The 21,694-nt window shown below is 45.2% G+C and overlaps 1 protein-coding gene and 1 pseudogene across 2 annotated transcripts; both read left to right on the top strand.

Moving 5' to 3' along the window:
• Positions 1 to 42: 42 nt before the first annotated feature.
• KDELR2 (KDEL endoplasmic reticulum protein retention receptor 2) lies at positions 43 to 16,924 on the top strand. 2 transcript variants are annotated; one of them, XM_059036441.2, is made up of 5 exons: positions 43 to 302; positions 9,245 to 9,345; positions 12,474 to 12,632; positions 13,694 to 13,946; positions 14,851 to 16,924. In XM_059036441.2, the coding sequence occupies exons 1-5, from the start codon at positions 212 to 214 to the stop codon at positions 14,883 to 14,885; spliced, it is 639 nt and encodes a 212-aa protein (XP_058892424.1). In that variant the 5' UTR covers positions 43 to 211; the 3' UTR covers positions 14,886 to 16,924. The 2 variants fall into 2 exon arrangements, with proteins under 2 accessions (XP_058892424.1, XP_058892425.1); XM_059036442.2 differs by lacking the exon at positions 13,694 to 13,946 and having other exon boundaries at positions 92 to 302.
• On the top strand, positions 16,835 to 20,637 carry LOC131740528 (DNA-directed RNA polymerases I and III subunit RPAC2-like; annotated as a pseudogene).
• The last annotated feature ends 1,057 nt before the right edge of the window (positions 20,638 to 21,694 follow it).

The following is a 21,694-nucleotide window of genomic DNA, read 5'->3' as shown; positions in this document are numbered from 1 at the left end:
TAAGGGGCGGGGCAGGGGCGGGGCCTGGCGGCTGCCTGCTCTCCCAAGCTGCCCCGCGCGCGCGCCGGCAGTTCGGCCACGTCCCTGTCCACGTCGCGCCCGCTCTCGCCATCTTCGCAGCTTCCTGTCTGTGGCCGCCGCCGCCGCCGCCGCCGCTGCTGCTGCTGCCTGAGCCGCTGAGCCTGGGGCCGCCGCGCAGACCGCCGCCGCCATGAACATCTTCCGGTTGACCGGGGACCTATCCCACCTGGCGGCCATCGTCATCCTGCTGCTGAAGATCTGGAAGACGCGCTCCTGCGCCGGTAAGCGGCGGGCGAGGCCCGGGAGAGGCTCGGGCGTGGGGCCGGGTCTCTGGGAGGACCAGGCGACCTCGGCTGCCCCACGGCCCGCGGGCCTGCGCCGGCCCGACACACTCCCTCGGCTGGCCTGGCGGTCGGCGGGGCCCGGGGGGAGCCTGCGGCCCCTCGGGGTGAAAGCTCAGGCCGGGGCGAGGTGTCGCGGCGCTGGGCCCAGCTCTGCACTTGGTCGGCTCGCGAACTTGAGCCGTCGGAGCGGGGGAGGCGCCAACTGGACAGCGCGGGGCCTTGTTCTCTCTGAAAAGTTTGGATGGGGCGGGCGGGGGTCCGGCAGGCGCGGCCTCCGCCCGCGGCTTTAGTGCGCGCTTCTCCGAGCGCCTGTGCTGGGGGTCCCGAGGTGCGGGGAGCCCGCGAATCAATGGGACGCGCGGGAGGAGGGTGGGCAGGACGGCGGCGGCTCGGCCTGACGTGGCAGACTACCCAGCCCGGTAGGTGGGGCTGGTGTGGGGAAAGGTCACCCTGCTCCTTCGAGGACTGGCCTTTACGTTAGGGTGTCCGGGCAGGCCTGTCCCTAGAGTCCTGTGGGTTTCCCACCAGCTCTCGGGTCCAGGATCACGCCTGCCACGGGAGGGGGTATAGCGAGATCTCTAAGCGAATTTCTTGGGGCAGTTAATGCTGCTTTGAGGGACGATCTAGTTTGTCAAACTCCGAGTGCCTTCATCTAATAACGGGTTTTCTTCAACCTGCGGCGCGGCGCCGGGTACCGCCGAGGCCTCGTGTGGTCTCCTGTAATTCCTCACTCCACGTCACCAGTGAGTTGGCGGCTCGCTCCTCGGGAATACACATTTAATGCTCACACTGCTGGGAGGCAGTGAGACAATCTTTCCCGGCCAGTAGTTGCGGGGTTTTGCATTTCATTAACCCTAAAAGCTTAAGAATGGCGAATTTTAAATGATTTCTTAAAATTACAGCGTCTTCCTTAAACATATTTTTGATGCTATGGCCTCAGTATAATAACGTTTGATGAATTAAAGAGCTTAATTTTTGCAGAGACAGTAAAAGATGGGGTCCCAAAGGACCTGGGTGGCAGAGATTCCATTTACCTGACTGATTTCTAAATATTTTCACCTGTCAAGGAACACCACATCTTTGGCTGCTGTCTTCAGGCCTCACCTGTCTCCCTGGAACATAGCTGAAATCCAGGAAGTAAGCAAAACAAAAAAAGACCTTTGAGCAATCAAAGTGGATGTTACGAAGTCCATGTACTGAAGCTGGTGTGTTTGGCTTGGAGGTGATCTCTCAATTTATGTATAGTTCTGAGAGGTTCAGTTGTATGATTTCCAATGACAGCGAAGTAATTTCAGCGATTGTGATAGCTGACATTTAAGCGCTTGCTGTATATTAGGTAGTGAGCTAAGTACCTTATATGGCTTATCCTATGTAGTCCTTGAAATAACCTTATGAGGTGAGTGCTGTTGCCCCCATTCCGTGGACCAGGGAACTGAGGCTCAGGAAGGTGAGAAAATTAGTGCCAGGGTTGGAACACAGGTGATCAGTAACTCACAATTAAGGATTTGAATAAATATCTATTTGGCCTGAATAATTTTGTTTTAAATTATTCAAAATTGTTCAGGTGAGTAGTTTAGGTCATTTTCTGTTGCACTCAGGAAATGTTATTTTTTATCCCTGCTTTATTGAGCTGTAATTGACATATAACATTATATTAGTTTTAGGTGTACAACGTAAAAATTTGATATGTGTATTGTGAAATGATTACCACAGTAAGTTTAGTTAACACCCATCACCACTCATAGCTACATTTTTTTTTCTTGCATGAGAACTTTGAAGATCTACTTTCTTAGCAACTTTCAAACATACGATACAGTGTTGCTAACTACAGTTAACCACTGTATGTTACATCCCCAGGATTTACCTTTTGACTACCTTCACCCATTTTGCCCATCCCCCCACCAGAAAATGTTACTGTTAATCTTTATTTTTGCTCCAAAATCTTTGTATGAATCTCTTTATCCTTCACATGTTCCTCAGAATGCCCTCCTCTGTCAAGTCATTAAATGTTGAAGCACGCAATCTCCTAAATGTGTATCTAAACTAAGATGTTGGGGAGAAGTTAGTGCAATGCTGGATGTAGAATCCTTAAGGGAACCTTGAGTAATAGGAGAAAGTAAGGAGGTTTGCTATTTTGTTTGTTTTTAAATATTCATTTAGAACATTTTTAAATGTTCTTATTTGGGAGATTTTGGAGCATTTAGGAAAATATAAAATACTTCAGCCAAAATAATAAGGAAGGTAAATAGATGAGTTAAGCTTGTGTACATTTGCCCAGTATTCCAATAGTTATTAAACTATCCTCTTTATCAGACTTAGGATCATTTTAGTTCTTATATGTGAGATTTCCTGGCCTTGTAAAAATCAAAATCACCAAAATCATTTATTCAGAATTAAATTGTGAATTTGACTATCTGCCTTGTTTTTCCATCCTAATTTAAGGTTGTTTAGAGACTTCTGAAAGAGTCAGAATTTGATATGAGGCTCTCAACTAAAAGGGGAGACAGGTACATTCAGGTTGTGTTTCTCACTTCGAAAATACTGGTACTGGGGTTCATTTTAGGATTTTAGCATTTGTTTTGAACACAGCTGCAGCTGGGGCTTCCCTGGTGGCGCGGTGGTTAAGAATCCACCTGCCAGTGCAGGGGACACGGGTTCCAGCCCTGGTCAGGGAAGATCCCACATGCCGCGGAGCAACTAAGCCTGTGCTTCACAACTCCTGAGCCTGCTCTCTAGACCCGTGAGCCACAACTACTGAGCCCGCTTGCCATAACTACTGAAGCCCACGCACCTAGAGCCTGTGCTCCTCAACAAGAGAAGCCACTGCAGTGAGAAGCCTGTGCACCGCAACGAAGAGTAGCCCCCGCTTGCTGCAACTAGAGAAAGCCCGTGTGCAGCAACGAAGACTCAGCACAGCCATAAATAAATAAACAAACAAACAAATAAATAAAAACAAACATAGCTGCAGGTATAGAACCACCGGGCTTTTTCTCCTTAGGGTAAGGGATGAGACAGGTGAGTGAGGAAGATTCTGTTTTCTTGAACAACTGCCTTAAAGGACCTATTTTAAAGTGAGGGCGGGGGAGTTGATCTTGGTTTAGTTTGAACTGGCATTCTCCGGTGTCTGCCGTTGTCATGACAGAGGGGTACCCACATTAAGTGTGAGCTCCTCATCTCCCGGAACTGTGACTGCAGCTGGATCCACAGTAATGCTCAAGTTGTCACTTTACTGTCTTCGGCGCTGACCTGGGTAGTGCTGGGAGCACAAGCCTTGGTTTGTAGGTGAAGGGTCTCCTATCTACGTTCTCCTGTAGGCTGATAGTTATTATTCGTACTGTATCTATTGTGCTTAAAGTACTAGTGGGGTTCGTCGGAGCTCCAAGGCTCCCAGCCATCCTCCTTTAGTCCTCCCCTTCCCTCCTCCACCTTTTGCTTAGATTGTTGTTAGCTGTTGTCATGTAAGTTGCAGACTTTTCATTCTCCTGAAGATGACAGCAATGTACAGTGTCCCTGCATTTCTTGTAATTGGACAGTTTATATATACATATATATGTGTGTGTGTATATATGTATATATATATTTGCCTTTATATTTTGAATTTATTAGGAGATAGTTTTTTTGCAATGAATGTATCTAATTTACAAAAAGCAGCCATTTTCTTGGCTCTTAAATGTGTTGAAGTTTTAGGTTTTAATATATTTCATCTTAAATTGTCTTAAGTAGTACGCAGTGTCTGGTATTTTGATTGATTGATTGATTTTTGTAGTTGCTTTTCCAGATGTGGGGAGTTGTTTCCCTCTTTTTTTGTTTTTTTTGTTTGTTTGTTTATTGAAGTGTGGTTGGTTTACGGTGTTGTGTTAGTTTCAGGTGTACAGCAAAGTGATTCATGTGTGTGTGTGTGTGTGTGTGTGTGTATGTATATATATTCTTTTTAAGAATATTTTCCCTTATAGATTATTACAAGATATTGAGTATAGCTCCCTGTGCTAAACAGTATGTCCCTGTGACCGTTTATATTTTTGAAGTACACGGAAAAGACCTCCTCTTTGATTGTCACGGAGTACTTCAGGAAGCGTTTGCCTCACATTCCCAGCTCCCTCTTGGTAGCAGCTGTCACCTTTGTTCTCTTGAGTGCCAGCCTTGTGAGTAATCATTGCTCTCACTTACTGACCACCCACCATGTGCAAGGCGCTGGGGACACAGTCCAGAGCAGCAGCTTGTTGCTGTCCAAGTTTCTGCTCTCAAGAAAGCTGCAATTTAGTTGAAATAATAAGACATATATAAAAAGATAAAAACACAGGGTATCAAACCGTGTAGCCAGTAAATCCTGTGGATGTGAAGTGGCAGGAAAGACCCTAGGGAAGGCTCCTTAATTTCCCAACAAGGAGGGTATAAGACCTCTATGAGGAAAAGTATGAAGCGTTGCTAATGGACATAGAAGGTGACCTTGAATGTATGTTCATACCAATGTCCTGGATAGGACCAGGCAGGCTGGTGAGGAAGCAAGATGATTTGTCTCCCCAAATTAACTTACTAATTCAGAATATCATCAAAGTTAAAAGATAATAAACCAAGAGAAATAATCTGCAATATATCTAAGTGACAAAAGGTTAATATCCGTCATAAAATACTCCTACAAGTTAAAAAAACCAACCTGATAGATAAATGGGCAATGTTGGCAGTTCACAGAAGACTAACAGGCCAGTTAAACATGAAAGAATGCCTTGCCTCACTAGAAGTTAGGAATTTGGATATTTAAATAGCAGTGCATGCCATCATTTGCTGCTGGGTGGGAAAAAGTCAGGTTTACAAGATCTGATGTAGGCAAGGGCGTGAAGTAAGGCATATTCTCATCTGGCGTTAAGGAACATGTAAATTGGCACAGCCTATGTAGAGGAAGTTTGACAGTATTTCAAAACAAAGTGTTTATTTTATCCCAGCATTTCTAGGGAATTTGAACTACAGAAATTGTCATATATGTGAACAAACTATATATAGGTATAAAGAAGTTTGTTGTACATAAATAAATACAAAACACTGTTTATAGATACAAAGATGTTCATGCAGTATTTATAAGAACAAAAATTGTACACAACCCAAATGTCCATTAGTGGAAGGCTCACACAGGTGTCGGTCGCTGCACACTATGGAGCGCTATGTGGCCATTAAAAAGAATGAGCTAGAAGTATTAACAGGAGAAGGTATATCGGAAACACTGAGTTAACAGAGCAAACTGTAAAGCAAGAGATTGTATGGCCCCATTTTAAGGGGCAAACGTGTGGGTACACATATAAATACACATATAGAAAGCGGCTTTAACAAAAAGCCTGGAACATTGCACTTAAAATGGAGGTGGGAGGGGTGTTAAAAAGGTCCTTTTTGATTTTTATTCCATGTATGTTAGTCCAGTTGGTATTTTTAATAAAATAGCATGGATTTCTCTGAAAACAAGAAAAGATGGCAAAGTGATACATAGTAATAGCTGTCATTTATTGAGCATTTTCAGCGTGGCAGGTATAGTCAAAACCACTTTTTCCAGTAGTCCCACAATTTGGCATAATTTGTCCCCATTTGACAGATGCAGAAAGGGAGGTTTAGGGGGGCCAAGAATGTAATGGGCCCTGACTTACCTGGTGCATTCAGGGGCTGAGCTTGAATCCAAACCTTCTGGCTCCAAAGCCTCTCTTTCCCCAAGTCCCAAGAGCTGTGTTAGGAGTCAGGTGCTGACTGTTGGGCTGCTGGTTCCAGGGTCAGTTAATGGCCTTTAGGAGAGCATCTGGATCCTTAGAGACAATGGGTCAGAGCATGGTACCTGGGACCCTTGCTGAATGCCGCCATGCAGATTATTCTGGTAGTCTGACCCACAGGGCTTGGTTGCATCCCAGCTGTTGCCAGGACAAAAATAATTCATTGAACGCTTTTCTGTTTGGTTGAGGGCTTTGTTCCATAAACAATGGGAATATGAGAAGTGCAGCTTTTAACCAGCTTAATTTAAAGTAACATACAGTGGAGTATTTAGTTGTAGGCTTTTATTAAACTTAACGTGGCCCAGTGGGAAAAGACAGGAATGGTGTTAAGTTTAATGACTGGTTTCCATTTTACAAGCTATACTCCTTACTCTTGATATTTGGTGCGTTTGGTATTGGGATGGCTGTTAGGAAACATTTAGAGTGAGTGTTCTTGAGAGCTTGTTACCGATAGCCTTCGCATGCTTTGGTCTCAACGCAGACACTGACCGTGGGAGCCCCTCTGGCTTATAGCAAGTATTCCCCCTGGAAGGAGATTCCTGCCCCTGCCTGATCTGTCTTCAGCTGGGATCCCTGCCTTCCTGGGAAGACAGAACAGTTTTTCTGTTTTAAAGGGAAAAGCTGCTACCTGCTAATCAGGATCCCAGGCCAGGAAGAACAGGGTAAAACTGTGTAAGCTCAGGTTTCCAGCATGGCGGTTCCTGCGTGTATTCTGCACCGCGGTACAAGCTGCAGGCCACTCGCTGCCTGTCCCCTGCTCCGCTGCCCCACCCTCTGGCTGGCGGTAAATTAGGGCAGAGCCCAGAGCATGTCGCCTATTTACAGTCATAGAGACACAGTATGACTTAGAAACTCTTTGGAAGTGTTATCCCAAAATACCATAAAATGAGAGTTTACCGCCATGACATGAAAATAAAATGAATTACATTTTCTTTTTTCCATTTGTTCATTCATTCAGCAAGTATTTTCTGGGCCCTGCTGTGTGTCAGGCCCAGTGCTCAGCACAGAGAACACGAAGTGGAATAAGGCATGACCCCGGCCTTCGGAGATCTCTGTGTCTGGTGGGGGTTTAGGGGGGAGGGAGACAGGCAACCAGGTTATCTCAGTGTATTTTATAAGCGCTGTAACAGGAGCTAGGGCAGCAGCTGGCATGAAGTAGTTCCCGGCATATACTTGCTGAATGAGTAAACAGCAATGAGGGAGGGGAGGGTGTCTTCAAAGATGACTTCCCAGAGAAGTGATGTGAATTGGGTCACAAGGGGGAGTGGTAAAAGCAATATGATAGCCCCTGATGTTTAGTATAGGAACGCTGAAAATGAGGACAAATTTCAAATTTGCCTGGCTTCCAAAGTTCCATTAGAATAAACCCTTTACAACAAAATTTGCCCATGTGTATTCCATAATTTTTCATTTAAAATATTGGAAAGAACCATATAGAAAATGAACTGGAAATTTCTCACTCAAGGCTTCAACAATCACCAAACGTGAACTGCACGCCCCCTGTCCTTTTTCCCCCATCTTGTCTTCTCTCTCCCATCTTCTCTATGTCAATGGCAGCCTCATTGTTTCTCCTTTGGAACATTGATCTTTGATAAGAAAAAAAAGTTCCCTATTACTGGAGAAAAGACTAGAAGGGGCAGGCTGACTGTCTGCATCTCCACCTTTGGCGCTTGAAATTGGTTACTACTGATGGATCCAGAAGGATAGAGTCAACTTTTTCTTCGGTTTCTATTTAGGTATTTTTGTGAATAGGTTGGAACTGCAGTTATGCATACGTAGAAAGTAACATTTTTAGATCCAGGCTTTTCTCTTCAACAGGCTATAAAATTGTTTTGTAAAGTAGTGTTGCTTGTAAAATATCATTTAAAACAATGTGATTTTCACATTCTGGAAGAATATTGCTAATGATTTGGGTGCAGTGACATTTGTGCTAAATACAAACTTGCTTAAATGTCTGATGGTGTGAAGTTTGCAATGTAGGTGAGGTTGGGCCGGTTCTGACACCTACTAAGACTCAGTTTCCTTAATGAATTCACTCTTTCTCCAACCTCTGAAACCCACAGTTCACAGTCTGTTGTCACACAAATATTTGGCCAAATGCAGATGTCGGGTGCACTCCACCTGACCTACTAGATGTCCCCGGCTGTGTCTCCATGTGTCACAGCGGTGCTCTGGAGGGGGGTGGTGACTGGGGGGAGAAACAGTTTCAAAATGTTAAAACAATAAAAGACTGCTGCTTTGGAAGACTAGCGGGTCCCACCCTCTTGTTGCCATAGCATCCAGGAGCATTTTTATGTGAGTCTGGGGGTGGTTGTGTGATTCATCTAAGAGAACTTCTAAAGTTTTTGACCTGTCCAAGTAAATGCTGCCCTCGCGTGAAAGAAGTCACCTTGGGAGGCCAATCCAGGAGGATTACTGCTCAAACTCTGCCCTGAAGCAGTGTCCTCTACAGGGTTCCTTAATCCACGTAGATTCCAGCTCCATCCTCCAAAGATTTGTCACCACGAAATATTGTTTTATTTTTTATTAATTTTTTTTTTTTTGCGGTACGCGGGTCTCTCACTGTTGTGGCTTCTCCCGTTGCGGAGCACAGGCTCCGGACGCGCAGACTCAGCGGCCGTGGCTCACGAGCCCAGCCGCTCCGCGGCATGTGGGATCCTCCCGGACCGGGGCACGAACCTGTGTCCCCTGCATCTGCAGGCGGACTCTCAACCACTGCGCCACCAGGGAAGCCCGAGATATTGTTTTAACATGGAAAGATGCTAAAGGTAGCAGACAAGTAACAGCAGGGTTTTTGAATTAAATTTCTTCCTGCTTAGAGATATTTGAGAAGTTTAATGTTCATTTGAACAATGCACATCCTGGTATATTGGAGCTGGCATAATTAAGTCACTTTCCTACGGTCACCCATCATAGTAAGACAGAAAAGTTGTTAGAACCTTCCCAAAGGGTGATGTTCAAGAATGTTAAGGGAAAGAGAAACTGAAACTGCTGTCGTTTATTTAGTGCCACATCCCAACCAGCAGCCTTGACCCCTGGTGTCCCACTTTGCTGCGTTTCCTGCAGGGTGTTGTCTACAAGAATCATAAAGCTCTTGGAGGCATTTCTAATGCTTTCCTTTTGTTTCTTCAGGTATTTCTGGGAAAAGCCAGCTTCTCTTTGCACTGGTCTTCACAACTCGTTACCTGGATCTTTTTACTTCATTTATTTCATTATATAATACGTCTATGAAGGTATGGTGTGGCATCCAATGGAATGTATTTTATCCGTAATTCACAGACCTGTGGAAACTGTTAAATTTATGTCACCTGTGCACTTAATTAAACATCTTCAAGAGTAATGTCTATATATGCCGTTCTTGACGTCAGCACTTTAGGCCACCTAGTACATATAACTAGGAATAGTTACCATTAAGCATAATTTTTTTCTATATCAAAGCAGTATCTATTTAAGGAAAGTGCTTCACACTTAGAGATTTCTTAGTCTGAAGTTCCTCAACTATGATAAAGTTCTAAAGCTCTTGAAAACCTTGTAAGAAAGAGGGGTGACTGTTATGTTTTCAAGCAGTGGGAAGTGATAGACTCCCTGGGAAACCCAGCAGGTTGGTTCGGAACGAGAAACGAACGCGGGCTCCTCACCCCACAGCCGCTTGTCCTGCTGAAGCAACAGCTGCACCGTAATTTACTTAGTGTGGATTTTAAACCTTGGAACTTGTCCTGAGTATTCGTATCCATGACGCCTTTGGTGTCGTATATCCCCGCATGAAAGCAAATGTATACCTCTCAAAACACAAAATGTTTGCATACCACCCGGCCTCTTGTGTGCCGCTGGTGGTACGCACTCCACGCTTCGGGCAGCCTCAGTTCTTTCCCACAGGCACTGACCTCGCGCTTGGTGGGCACCGCCGGGCGCAGTGGGGGCGGGGCAGGCAGCGAGCGGCACCCTGGCAGCGGAGAACAGACTGTCGTGGCGGTGCTAGATGGGTGACTGCAGTTTGTGCCTGGTGCCGTGAAGGAAAAGCGTGGGGCTCCCAGCATGTATAAAGGATGTTTGACTTCATTCATTCGTTCTTCAAATGCTTAATCGCACCTGCGTGCTGGGCGCTGTGGTAGGCACTTGGTTCTTGGTACCCAGGGAAGCAATGTGTAAGGCAAAGCCTTGGGTGTGGTATCGAAAGCAACGCCCCCCAACACTTTGTGTTTCAGAGCATTTTTATAAGCACAGGTCAAAGTAGACAAAGCAATATTTGAGCCTGTGGTCTTTACTAAGAAGCAACTTTGAGTTACCTGTAATCATTCCATTCTTTATTACTAAGTGATGGGAGCCTCATTATCAGGAAATAATCAGCTTCCTTAAAAATGGCTAGCTCTGGGAATTCCCCGCAGTCCAGTGGCTAGGACTCTCCGCTTTCACCGCCAAACTGCCAGGGGCCCGGGTTCAGTCCCCGCTGGGGGACTAAGATCCCACAAGCTGCATGGCGCTGCCCCAAACAGAAAGCCGAGGCCTTTGCGTGCTGTGCAGGCAAGTTAAGACTGTAGACACTGGAAGTGTATGAGTGAGAGTCCCCTTGCCCCCAGGACACCGAGCGTTCAGAGGAATCCTTACTTGCTTAATTGTTGCTTCCAAACTTAATGTCCTGAAAATCAGGGCAGCGAGAGCTAAGTGTCATATGCTCATAGCTTTTTACTTTAAATGCCGAACACTGGTGAGAGGAGAAAAGCAGCTGCTTTTCCCAGTGGCTGCTAAGCCTTTACTGGGCACAGTCTGGGGTGGCTGCAGGAGTGGGGCTGGGTAGGGACCCCTGGCCACCGTGTGCCTTCACAGGATGTTCTGCGGTGGGGGGGGGGGGGACGACTCTGTACATAGATGTGTGTGTATTTTGTTTATACATGTGGATTATATGTTATCTTATTCATATACATGTATGCATATATTTTCACGTGGAGAGTACTCCTCTAACAGTATAAGATATTGAGCTTCCTTGATTTTGCATCGGGGAGGGGAGTGTGTGTGTTACTTCTTGGTGTATGGATATGATAAACAATTTTAATATTGATATTGTGTTGACTGTTTATTTGCAAATATAACTTCATGACAAGATGCCAGGGACAGTTTAGGTCTTTGTTTTGTTTTGTTTTTAAGCGTATGTGGACTGAATGGTTGCTCTCATTTTCCTCTGAAGTTGTTTTGCCCAGATGTTTTCCTCATCAGGTTTCACAAGTTGCCTTTCCTGGAGAGAAGCAGCACCAGGCCACGCGGCTGACATCCTGGTTGCCTGTGTTTATAGGCTGAAATTGCCCTTTGCTTCTTGAGCCTAAAATTCTGCAGTCTGAAAATTGGTATAATTTCAGAATATCAGACTTTTCCTTGGGTTCAGATGAGTATATAGTGTTTTACCTTTTGAATGTGAAAGATGAACATGTAGGCAGCAGTGTTTTACAAATTACCGCTTAGTTTTGGTTTTGCTGTTGTTATGTTACCAGGCAAAATTTCAAAGCAACAAAAACCGTCATTGCAAAGTTTAACATGAGTTACACTGTTTATCTTATCTTTAGATAAAGCACTAGCTCAGAAGTATCTTCATGCTCTAAGGAAGTGCCTTGGTTTTGAACTGCATTGAACTTCCCGTTCACTTTTTTTCTAAAGCTACTATCTAATAGTTTAAAATGAGATTAAAAATACATTCTTTGCAGTCCCTTATGTAAAGTTAAACTTAACACTTAACATATGATCCAGCAATCCCACTCGTAGGTATTTACCCAAGAGAAATGAAAACTTACGTTCCCACAAAAGCCTGTACACGAATGTTCACAGCAGCTCTACCCAGCATCCCCCAAGCTGGGAGCGACCCAGCTGTCCTTGAACTGCTGGGTGGATGAGCAGCCGAGGCACCCAGGCACGGGCTGCTGCTTTGAAATATGGGGGGGCCAGTTCTTAACACACACAACAGCACAGCTGGATCTCACATCGCTATGCTAACTGAAAGAAGGTGATCTTAAAGTTGACATCTGGTTATGATTCTATTTATGGAATGGAATTCTAGAAAAGGCAAAAACTGCGGGGACCAAGAACACATCAGTGATTGCCAGAGGTTAGGATGGGGGAAAGGCTCGACTCTGCAGGGGCAGCAGGAAGGGATTTGGGGTGGCGGAGGTGTTAGGACTGGTCTGTGTCTTGATTATGGTCGTGGTTATATGACTTATAGAACCGTATATCCCAAAAAAGTATATATTTTAAATTAAAAAAATATATGTGTGTGTGTGTGTGTGTGTGTGTGTGTACATATGGATGATGTAGACAGCCAAGAGAGTTTGAACAATTTTAAGATATTGATGACCCAGTATTTTTTTTTTCTTTGTAGCTTATCTACATTGCCTGCTCCTATGCCACGGTGTACCTGATCTACATGAAATTTAAGGCAACCTACGATGGAAATCATGATACTTTCCGAGTGGAGTTTCTGGTGGTCCCTGTGGGAGGCCTCTCGTTTCTAGTCAATCATGACTTCTCGCCTCTTGAGGTTAGTTAAGAGGCTATTTAGTAGTCCTGTCTGGTTCCCTAGGGAAATAGAGCCGTTTGCAGATAATGGGGTTCTGTTTTGGTTTGGTTTTCGGTGGGGGGGGGGGTGGGACAGTGGGTTGGCAGACATACACGGTTTGGTGTAAATAAATCGTGGGCAGGAATTAAGCACGCAGGTTAGACACCCCTTTGGGTGTCTCTGACTCTCCTTTAGAGTATAAACTTGGCTTCTGTGATTCCAAGCACTCCTGTCCGAGTGTGTGAAGCACACGGTCTTCTCCCCACTCCCACTCTTCGTGTGCGGGCTTCGCTCATCGATGCCGTCTGCGAAACACCTAAGCAGCGTTGCTTCAGTCCTCGTCTTGAGGAAGCGCGGGTTGCGTGGGGCCCCAGCGCTCCTGAGCCCTCCGTCCACCCTGAGCGTCCCGGGCTTGATTCAGTTACGGCACTGATGGCGGTCATCGGATGGTCACCTGGGCTTTGAAACACTCCACGGACTGCTCACAGGCCCTCCTTTCGTGCTGTGTTGGGCGGAGAGTTTGCATGATTACAACTCGACTTCTTACCCCTTTGATTTAACCACGCTAAGAAAGCCTGAAGGATAAGAAAAATAGTGAGATGATCGAAATAGCCTGGAAAGGAGACCCAGTTGGTGAGGAAAAACAGCAGTGAGGGAGTGGAAGGACCCAGTCATCAGTCTCGTCAACCCTGGCAGAACGCAGAAATTAGGGACCCTAGATTTGGAGTGGGATAAGCTGACGCAGGAGAAACAGCATATAAGTAGAGTCCCAGAAGATTGACGACTGCGACGCTGGAGAGACAGCGTGATGAACGTCCAAGAGGTGGAGGTGTCCAGGTTATCCAGCTCGTCACTGCGAGTGCCCGAGCCTTTTATCTATGGCTGAAGTTTCTGTGATTTATTAAATTGCAAAGCTACTCTGTCCTGGGCTCTGATGCCAGATTCCCCGCTCCGTTTGTGCTACTTCCCAGTAAAGCAAGAGTGTTTCCTGTGAAGCGTGGCGGGCACTGGATGCTGACCAAAGCGTGCTGTTTCTCTTACAGATTTTGTGGACCTTCTCCATTTACCTTGAGTCGGTGGCTATCCTGCCACAGCTCTTCATGATCAGCAAGACCGGGGAGGCTGAGACCATCACCACACACTACCTGTTCTTCCTGGGCCTCTATCGTGCTTTGTATCTTGTCAACTGGATCTGGCGCTTCTACTTTGAGGGCTTTTTTGACCTCATCGCTGTGGTGGCCGGCGTTGTCCAGACCATCCTATACTGCGACTTCTTCTACTTGTACATTACAAAAGGTACATTGGGCTGCGTCCTGCCAGCTTTGTTCTGCGGCCGTGCGTTCTTCTAGGGGCTCCCTTGCCTAGCGTGCTCCTAATCTGACACTTGCTCAGAAAGCAGAACTGGCTTCAGAGAAACATTTTAATGACTGTCAAGTTAAATTCTGGGTCAGGCTTTTCAGTCTTACATCTACATAATTTTTCATAGCGATAGAGTATTATGTGGATTACCATAATTTACTTACTCAGCCCCCTGTTCATGGGTGTTAGGGCTTAAAAATCCATTGCTTAAATCAGCATCCTTGTATGTGTATATTTTTGCATTTGTATGACTAGAGGACGTGTGAACGTCACAAAAATCTGATGAAAGCCTTGGTCCTTGCTGAGAAAAAATGCACAGTTAGACGTATTCACACAAATGTATGCATATAGTTTTAGGGAATTCAGGAGCTTCTGAAACCCAACCACAGATCCCAGGCTAAGAATCCTGGCTATGCATTAAATTCCTAATGGTGGAATTGCTAGGTATAAGGGCAGATGTATCTTATCTCCTTTTTTAACATCCAAAATATCATAACAGTTATATTTCAGTACATGTTAATTAGGGAAGAAAGTCATGATAAAAAAAGCTGCTATGAATTTAGTGACAATTTCATTGAATTACTATTTTTAAATTCAATTGCTGTGGCATCCAGATACATGAAGAAAATTCCAGTCTGTGTGTGCATGACATTTTCATAGTTCAGAGGGCTTTGTTTATTGACACCAAAATCAGATGCCTGTTGGTTGCCAGAAGCTTATTTCCTTGTACCTTACTATGTAGTATCTTGTATGACAGACTTCTGGGAATGGGAAGGAGGGAACTGTAAGCTTGTCAGGATCAGTAACCTTTTGTTTTTTCTCCCTCTCTTGAAAATTCTAGTACTCAAGGGAAAGAAGCTCAGTCTGCCAGCGTAAGTGCCAAAGACCAGGGCCGGCATCTGTCCTTCAGGGCGCTCGGACAGAGTTCTTCTTACCACAGCACAGGCACAAGATGCTTCATATGGAACATCAGAAACTTAACTCTTTTGTTGCAGATAGTCATCTATGGCTCTGTAAGAACCCAGAGGGAAAGAACCAGAAGGTTTCTGTTCAATGCATCTTGCCTTATCTTTTTTTATTACTATGTACAAAGATTTTTTTACACAAAGAAACTTAATGCTGTATTAATAAAGTCAGTGTGTAGCTTCATTTGGGGTAGTTGCAAAAGTGGAGACTTTGTGAGGAATAAGTGCAAACTTTTTAAAAAATTCTTTGAAATTGTTGATTCTTTGTGTCTGCAATGAAATCATACTCCTTGACAGTTGGTAGATTATATATTCCTCCATCTATCAAACTTGCATTCCACTATATTTATTTTTTTACCAAAAGATGAGTTATCTTTGTTTGAAATCTGAGACACTATGTCCAGTTTGGTACATCTGTTCCAATCACTTCCCACCTGATGTGGAAATCCTTCCTGGGACGTCACAACACTACATTTAAGGCTGGTAAGGGTGACTTGCAAGTCTGAAGGTTTTCATTACCAAAATTTTAAGATTCTGAATGTCGATGGAGTCTCGCTTAAGAGTCACCAAAGGTGCCTGCCCTCCTCCCCTGCTAAGAGGTGTCAGTTTGAGACTGTCCCAAGGCTGTTAAAGAACTCGGTGGGCAGGGGCTGTGGGCTGCCTGCTGTCTGAGCGTGAGGTGCAAGAAGCATTCGCGATTATTTGGGATCCAGGGCTCCTCTGAGAAGCGGAGCACAAGTACTTACCTGTCACTTTCATTTATAGTTGCAAATGATTACTACATCCGTGTCTAGGCTCAGATTCAACCGACTTTTCACATCACTTTTGGATAGCAAATGATTTCCTTTTTTTTTTAACTGGCAGCACCCATTGCCATTCCTTTTACTTTTTTTTGTTTTTTATTTTGTTTTTACTGAGCTCTTGCATGATTTATCTTGTGTTACCATCCTAAATAAACATTTTACTAAACATAGAATAAATTGTCTTTTTTCTGAAGTAGGCTTTTGGAACATCCTGTGTCAGGATGGTTTTTTGTTTGTTTGTTTTTCGATTGGCAACAAAAGCTCTCCATAGGGCTGCAAACATTTGTTCTCCACTCAATAATCTAAAACCCTCTGTATTTTTTCGGAAATTTGGAATTTTCCTCCTGATCTTGCCATTGTATTGGTTTGCTGTGTTTTTTTGATTGATGCAAAAGCATTTGACTTTGTTCTTACGTGATGCACCATAAATGTTAAAGTGTCGAATACTAACAGTGCTTGCTACAAGAAGGATGTAGTCTTCTGCCTGCTGCATTAAAATACCTTGTGGAGGAAGGGAGCCGGATGGGTTTTACTTTTATCTAGCGTGTCCCGTAACATCTTTCCAAATAAGCAGCGTAACTACGTAGTTCAACCTCCTGTCCTTCTCTCTCTCATTCCCACCCCCCGACCCCCCCCGCATGTCTTTGCTTTTGTGTATCAGAGTATCTTTCTTTCTGGCATCCTAGTTTTGTTTCTGTTTTCATCCTCCTCGGAAGATTCTGATAGTGTGGAGGAAGAGTAGGAAATCGCGTCCTAAGTGGAGCAGACTCCTTGCTGCCCAAGCTGGGGGTGGGTGGGGGTCTCACACTTGTCTTTGTGCATGTAAATCAAACACAGGCTGGGATCACTCGTTGCAGAGCGCAGTGCCTGTAGAGCGCGAGGACCTGGGACTTCAGCCCGCCACCTGGCTCACGGAGTGTCGGTGCCTCCTTCAGTCATTCTGCCCAAGGAACTGTAAAGCTGGCTAAGGTGCTGCCACCGTCTTGTGGCCCACCAGGGTGACATCTTCACAGGTGCCTTAGGGGAGCGCAGGACTGGGCAGCGTCCTTGCCCACGCCGGAAACAAAGGCATTGTCTGATGCACCTCGCGAAGCACTGGTTCAGAATTGCTCTCACTTCCTGAATAAAGGGTATCAGGTAATTCATACTTTTCATCGAGCTGTTTTATTTATGTGAATGTTTTTTAATGTAAACGTACAGAGAAATAAAGGAAAGTTAACACATTTGCCCACTAAGTAACTGAAAAGCTGCTGGCTGTTGGCTGCTTCCAGACACCAATCCGTTCCCTGTCCAGTTCAGTCACAGGGTTTGAAGAACGTTTCCCAGGGAGTTCCCTGGCGGTCCAGTGGTTGGGACTCAGTGCTTCACTTGTGGTGGCCCGGGTTCAATCCCCGGTTGGGGAACCAAGATCCTGAAAGCTGCTCAGCATGGCCAAAGAAAAGAAGAAGAAGAGGAGGAAGGTTTCCTGTTTCTTTATAGTCTGGTCAAAGAGAGAAATGGCTGGAGGAAAAAAAGTTGCAGGTGGAAGGCCCTGCTAGGGAAGATCCAGCCCAGCCTTTCCAAAGATACCAATTGGTTGGACAGTTTCCTGGAAAGATCAAGCGAAGATTCCATTTCCATAGAAATCTTAAGTGATTTGTGGGAAGGCTAGGAAAAGCGCAAGCTTTGAGGTCAGACTTGTGCTGAGTCTTGGCCCCCCCCTCACTCTAGCTCTGACCTTGGATTTAACGTGAGCCCTGTTCCCACTCAGTTACCAGCAGAGACTCTCCTGCTACGGGATTTCTGTGAGGTGTAGATGAGCCCATGTCCTGAAGCTCACAACACAGAGCTTGGGGTACATCGAGTGCTCAGGACCTCAGGGGCCCTCTTTCCCCCCCCCTTCTTTGTGCTTAACTTGGGACAGCTGCCTTGAAAGCTGGCTGGAACCAGTTCAGCCAGAGTTCCTTTGACCCATTTGACGACTTTAGTAGTTTTGCCCGTGTTAGAGAGCTTGCATCTTCAGAAACTGACTCCCAGGTACCTTGTAAAACTTGCTGTCAGTGAGATCTGATGAGGGCTGATTGGATTGGGGCTCCATGTGGGTCTTTCTTCTGTGTGCTTCACCATCTAGTGGCTGAATGTAGAATCTCCAAGGAACCTGCACTCTGCCCGGTAAACCCCCCCCCCCCCCCCCAGCCAACTGATCTGGGTTAGCCTTTGCAGTGTACAGTCTTGTGCAGGTGCTGGGCAGGGCATTCTCTTCCAGTTCTGAAACAATTCCTTCTTTTGTCCCTGCAATTGAAAAGCAAGTTGCAGCATAATATAGCACGAGTCCTTTTCAACAATGACAAGGAGACTTTTTTATACTACCAGAACATAATATTCCAGATTTCTGACCTAGTGTGCCCTTGGGTACTTAAAAAGTGAGTCTTCAGGCAAACACTATATACTGACTCCATTACCAAAACGGAATGGAAATACAGAACCTATTTACTCATAAGTTTTCTCAGACAATAAATAGTTCTGTAATAGGAAAACTGGTGTGCCCTAAAACTAAGTGATGTGTTTACTTCAAGTTCTGAGAACTGAAGACCTCAGGACTTTAAAGAATGCTCAGAGAAACAACTATCCAACTGATGGAAAGATCACCTGTCTAAAAGCCCCCATCCCACCCCCTGTCTGACACAGACAATAGCAGCAAACATTAAATCCAAGGATGTTATTCAGAACATAGAGGTTTACTCAAAGAAAATCCAGTCCTAAAGGGAGAAACAGAGGAAGATGTGAATCAGTTTGAAACAGAATAAAGATCAGTTTCTTCAAATTAATATGAGGATAACATGAAATGCCAAGAAATCACTAAAGAATACCTGCTGTTATTTGCAAATATGTAGTGAAATTAACCTGAAAGAAAAAGCAGGGGAGGATATCAAAGATCTCCCCCCACCACCACCACCAAATTCAAGATGAAACAAATATGGCAGGATGTTATCCCTTGTTAAATCGGATGGTGGGTCCTTAGGTATCAGACATCTCTGTATTTGAAAATTTTCATCATTTAGAAGTCATGGTGGGTCATTCACCTTTTCAAGACCTATGCTTTGACTTGGATATCTCATTTTGGAAGTAACAAAAAAGTTATCTTTTAACGTTGATTTTTAAAAACTTTTAAAATAGCTATTTTTAATAGAAAATTGGAAAAAAAACTGTAAAATCAGGGGCTGCCTATGCTTTGTATGACATACCCACATGATGGCACAATATATTGTTTTAAAACAGCTCCAATTCAGGACTTCCCTGGTGGCACAGTGGATAAGACTCCATGCTCCTGATGCAGGGGGCCTGGGTTCGATCCTTGGTCAGGGAACTAGATCCCACGTGCATGCCGCAACAAAGAGTTTACATGCCACAACTAAGGATCCCACGTGCCGCAACTAAGGAGCCAAAAATAATTTTTTTTAAGGTAAATATTTTTAAAATTTATTTGGCTGCGTTGGGTCTTCATTGCTGTGCGCGGGCTTTCTCTAGTTGTGGTGAGCGGGGGCTACTATTCGTTGTGGTGCATGGGCTTCTCATGCAGTGGCTTCTCGTGGCAGAGCACTGGCCCTATGCACACTGGCTTCAGTAGTTGCAGCACATGGGCTCAGTAGTTGTGGCTCGTGGGCTCAGTAGTTGTGGCTCATGGGCTCTAGAGAGCAGGCTCAGTAGTTGTGGAGCACAGGCTTAGTTGCTTCGTGGCACGTGGGATCTTCCCAGCCCAGGACTCGAACCCGTGTCCCCTGCATTGGCGGGTGGATTCTTAACCACTGGGCCACCAGGGAAGCCTTGTTTACTATCTTTTTGAAGTTATATAGTTTCATGGTTTGTCGTTAACATTTGTAACATTAAGTTCACAGTATCTTCTTTACCTTTACTAACAAAAGTTTATGTGGAAGCATTATCCTATTGCTAAACCTTACAAATCCTGTCTTCAAAAGGAAACTGTTACATTTAAGAAAATATGTGTGTCAGCCCTTCCTTCCTTCCTTCCTTCCTTCCTGCTGCGCCTGCACGCTTAGGAGGTATGTGGCAGAAACTCTGGCCCTCCAGCGCCACCTGAGAATCCCAGAACCCACCCCTGCCATGGAAGAGGACCAGGAGCTGGAGAGAAAAATATCTGGATTGAAGACCCCAATGGCTGAAGATGAGAGGAAGACAGCCCTGGAAATGGTCCAGGCAGCTGGGACAGATAGACACTGTGTGACATTTGTATTGCACAAGGAGGACCATACCCTGGGAAATTCTCTTCCGTACATGATCATGAAGAACCCGGAAGTGAAATTCTGTGGTTACACTACAACATATCCTTCAGAGAGCAAAATTAATTTGCACATACAGACTCGAGGTGCCCTTCCAGCTGTTGAGCCCTTTCAGAGAGGCCTGACTGAGCTCATGAATAGACGTCTGCCAACAAGTGCTTGACACGTTTGAAGCCAGCGTAAAGGAATATAAGGATCAAAAAGCCAGCAGAAATGAAGCCACATTCTAGTCCCTTATGCACTATACAGGGAGGACTGAACTCTAGGACATTCTGTTCATGTTCTTGCAAAAGCCAGAAGTAACCGTTTGTGGTTACAACATGACCTGTCCTGCAGAAAGGCTTCCTTTTAGCTCTTAACCCATTTCTGCTGTTGGAGTCCCCGCAAGAAACTTCTTCTAATAAATTCCCTCTTTTATTTAAACTGGAAAAAAAAAAGAATGTATGTGATCACAGGCACAACATTCTAACTTCTGAATCACCCTTTTCCACCTTAATTGCTACTCTTCCTCCAGATCTCATTTTAATAACTTCTTCAGGGAAGTCTTCCCTGACCTCTCTAAGGCACTTCTGGCCACACCAAGTGCCCAATAAATATTTATTTTATGAATGATTGAATGATTCTCTTTTTCTATAAAAATCTCATAACTTCCTTGTCTACAATCCCCTGTATCATGTTCACAACCGTCAATACAGTTTCATTATTATTATTATTTTTTTTTTTTTTCTGGTACGCGGGCCTCTCACTGTTGTGGCCTCTCCCGTTGCGGAGCACAGGCTCCGGACGCGCAGGCTCAGAGGCCACGGCTCACGCGCCCAGCCGCTCCGCGGCACGTTGGATCCTCCCGGACCGGGGCACGAACCCCTGTCCCCTGCATCGGCAGGCGGACTCTCAACCGCTGCGCCACCAGGGAAGCCCTCATTATTATTTTTAACTCTGAAATTCTGCCCTTTAGAAGACCACTGAAGGTTCTTCAGACTTGGAAAAATTTGACATTTAATGTTTGTTTGTTCATTAATCAAGTATTTAATAAGTGCATTTAATGTGCTCTATTATGTGCATTGCAGTGAACAAGATGGACGAGGTTTCCAAGCTCAGGCAACTTAACACACTCAAGGTGGGAGGAGAGTGGTAGCACACGTGATACCATGTCAGGGAGTGATTAAGAGCTGTGAAGGAAACGAAAGCTTGGCAAAGGAACGGAACCGATGGTGGGCTGTTTTAGATAAAGTGGCCAGGGAAGGCTCTTGAGGCAGTGACACTTGAGCTGAGGGCTGAATGAAGTGAGAGAATGACAGGGAAATACCTGCAGGAGGAGTGTCCTTGGCAGAGGACACGAGACTTTGAAAACCTTGGGGCGAGAATAAGCTTGATGTATTTCAGGGGAAAAAAGGTGGCAGGCAGTGGAGTGAAGGAGGGAGAAAGTAGTAACCCTAACCCGGGAAGGCAGATAATCACGCATTTACAGACTTGTGCTGTATGACTACCAGGGAAAAGCTTCTCTAAAGGTTTGGAGTGCAGCCTTGCAAGATCCTAAGCTGATGGGCCTGGTTTGACGGTTCAACAAGGTCACCCCCGCTGCTGCAGGGAGAATGCACCGTAGGTGGGGTGGCAGAGTCGGGGAGAACAGTGGGGAGACC

Source organism: Kogia breviceps, chromosome 14 (assembly GCF_026419965.1).
Source record: "Kogia breviceps isolate mKogBre1 chromosome 14, mKogBre1 haplotype 1, whole genome shotgun sequence".
In the NCBI taxonomy this organism is placed as follows: Eukaryota; Metazoa; Chordata; class Mammalia; order Artiodactyla; family Physeteridae; genus Kogia; species Kogia breviceps.
The sequence above is the reverse complement of the archived record's forward strand: the minus strand, read 5'-3'. Positions and strand labels throughout refer to the sequence as shown.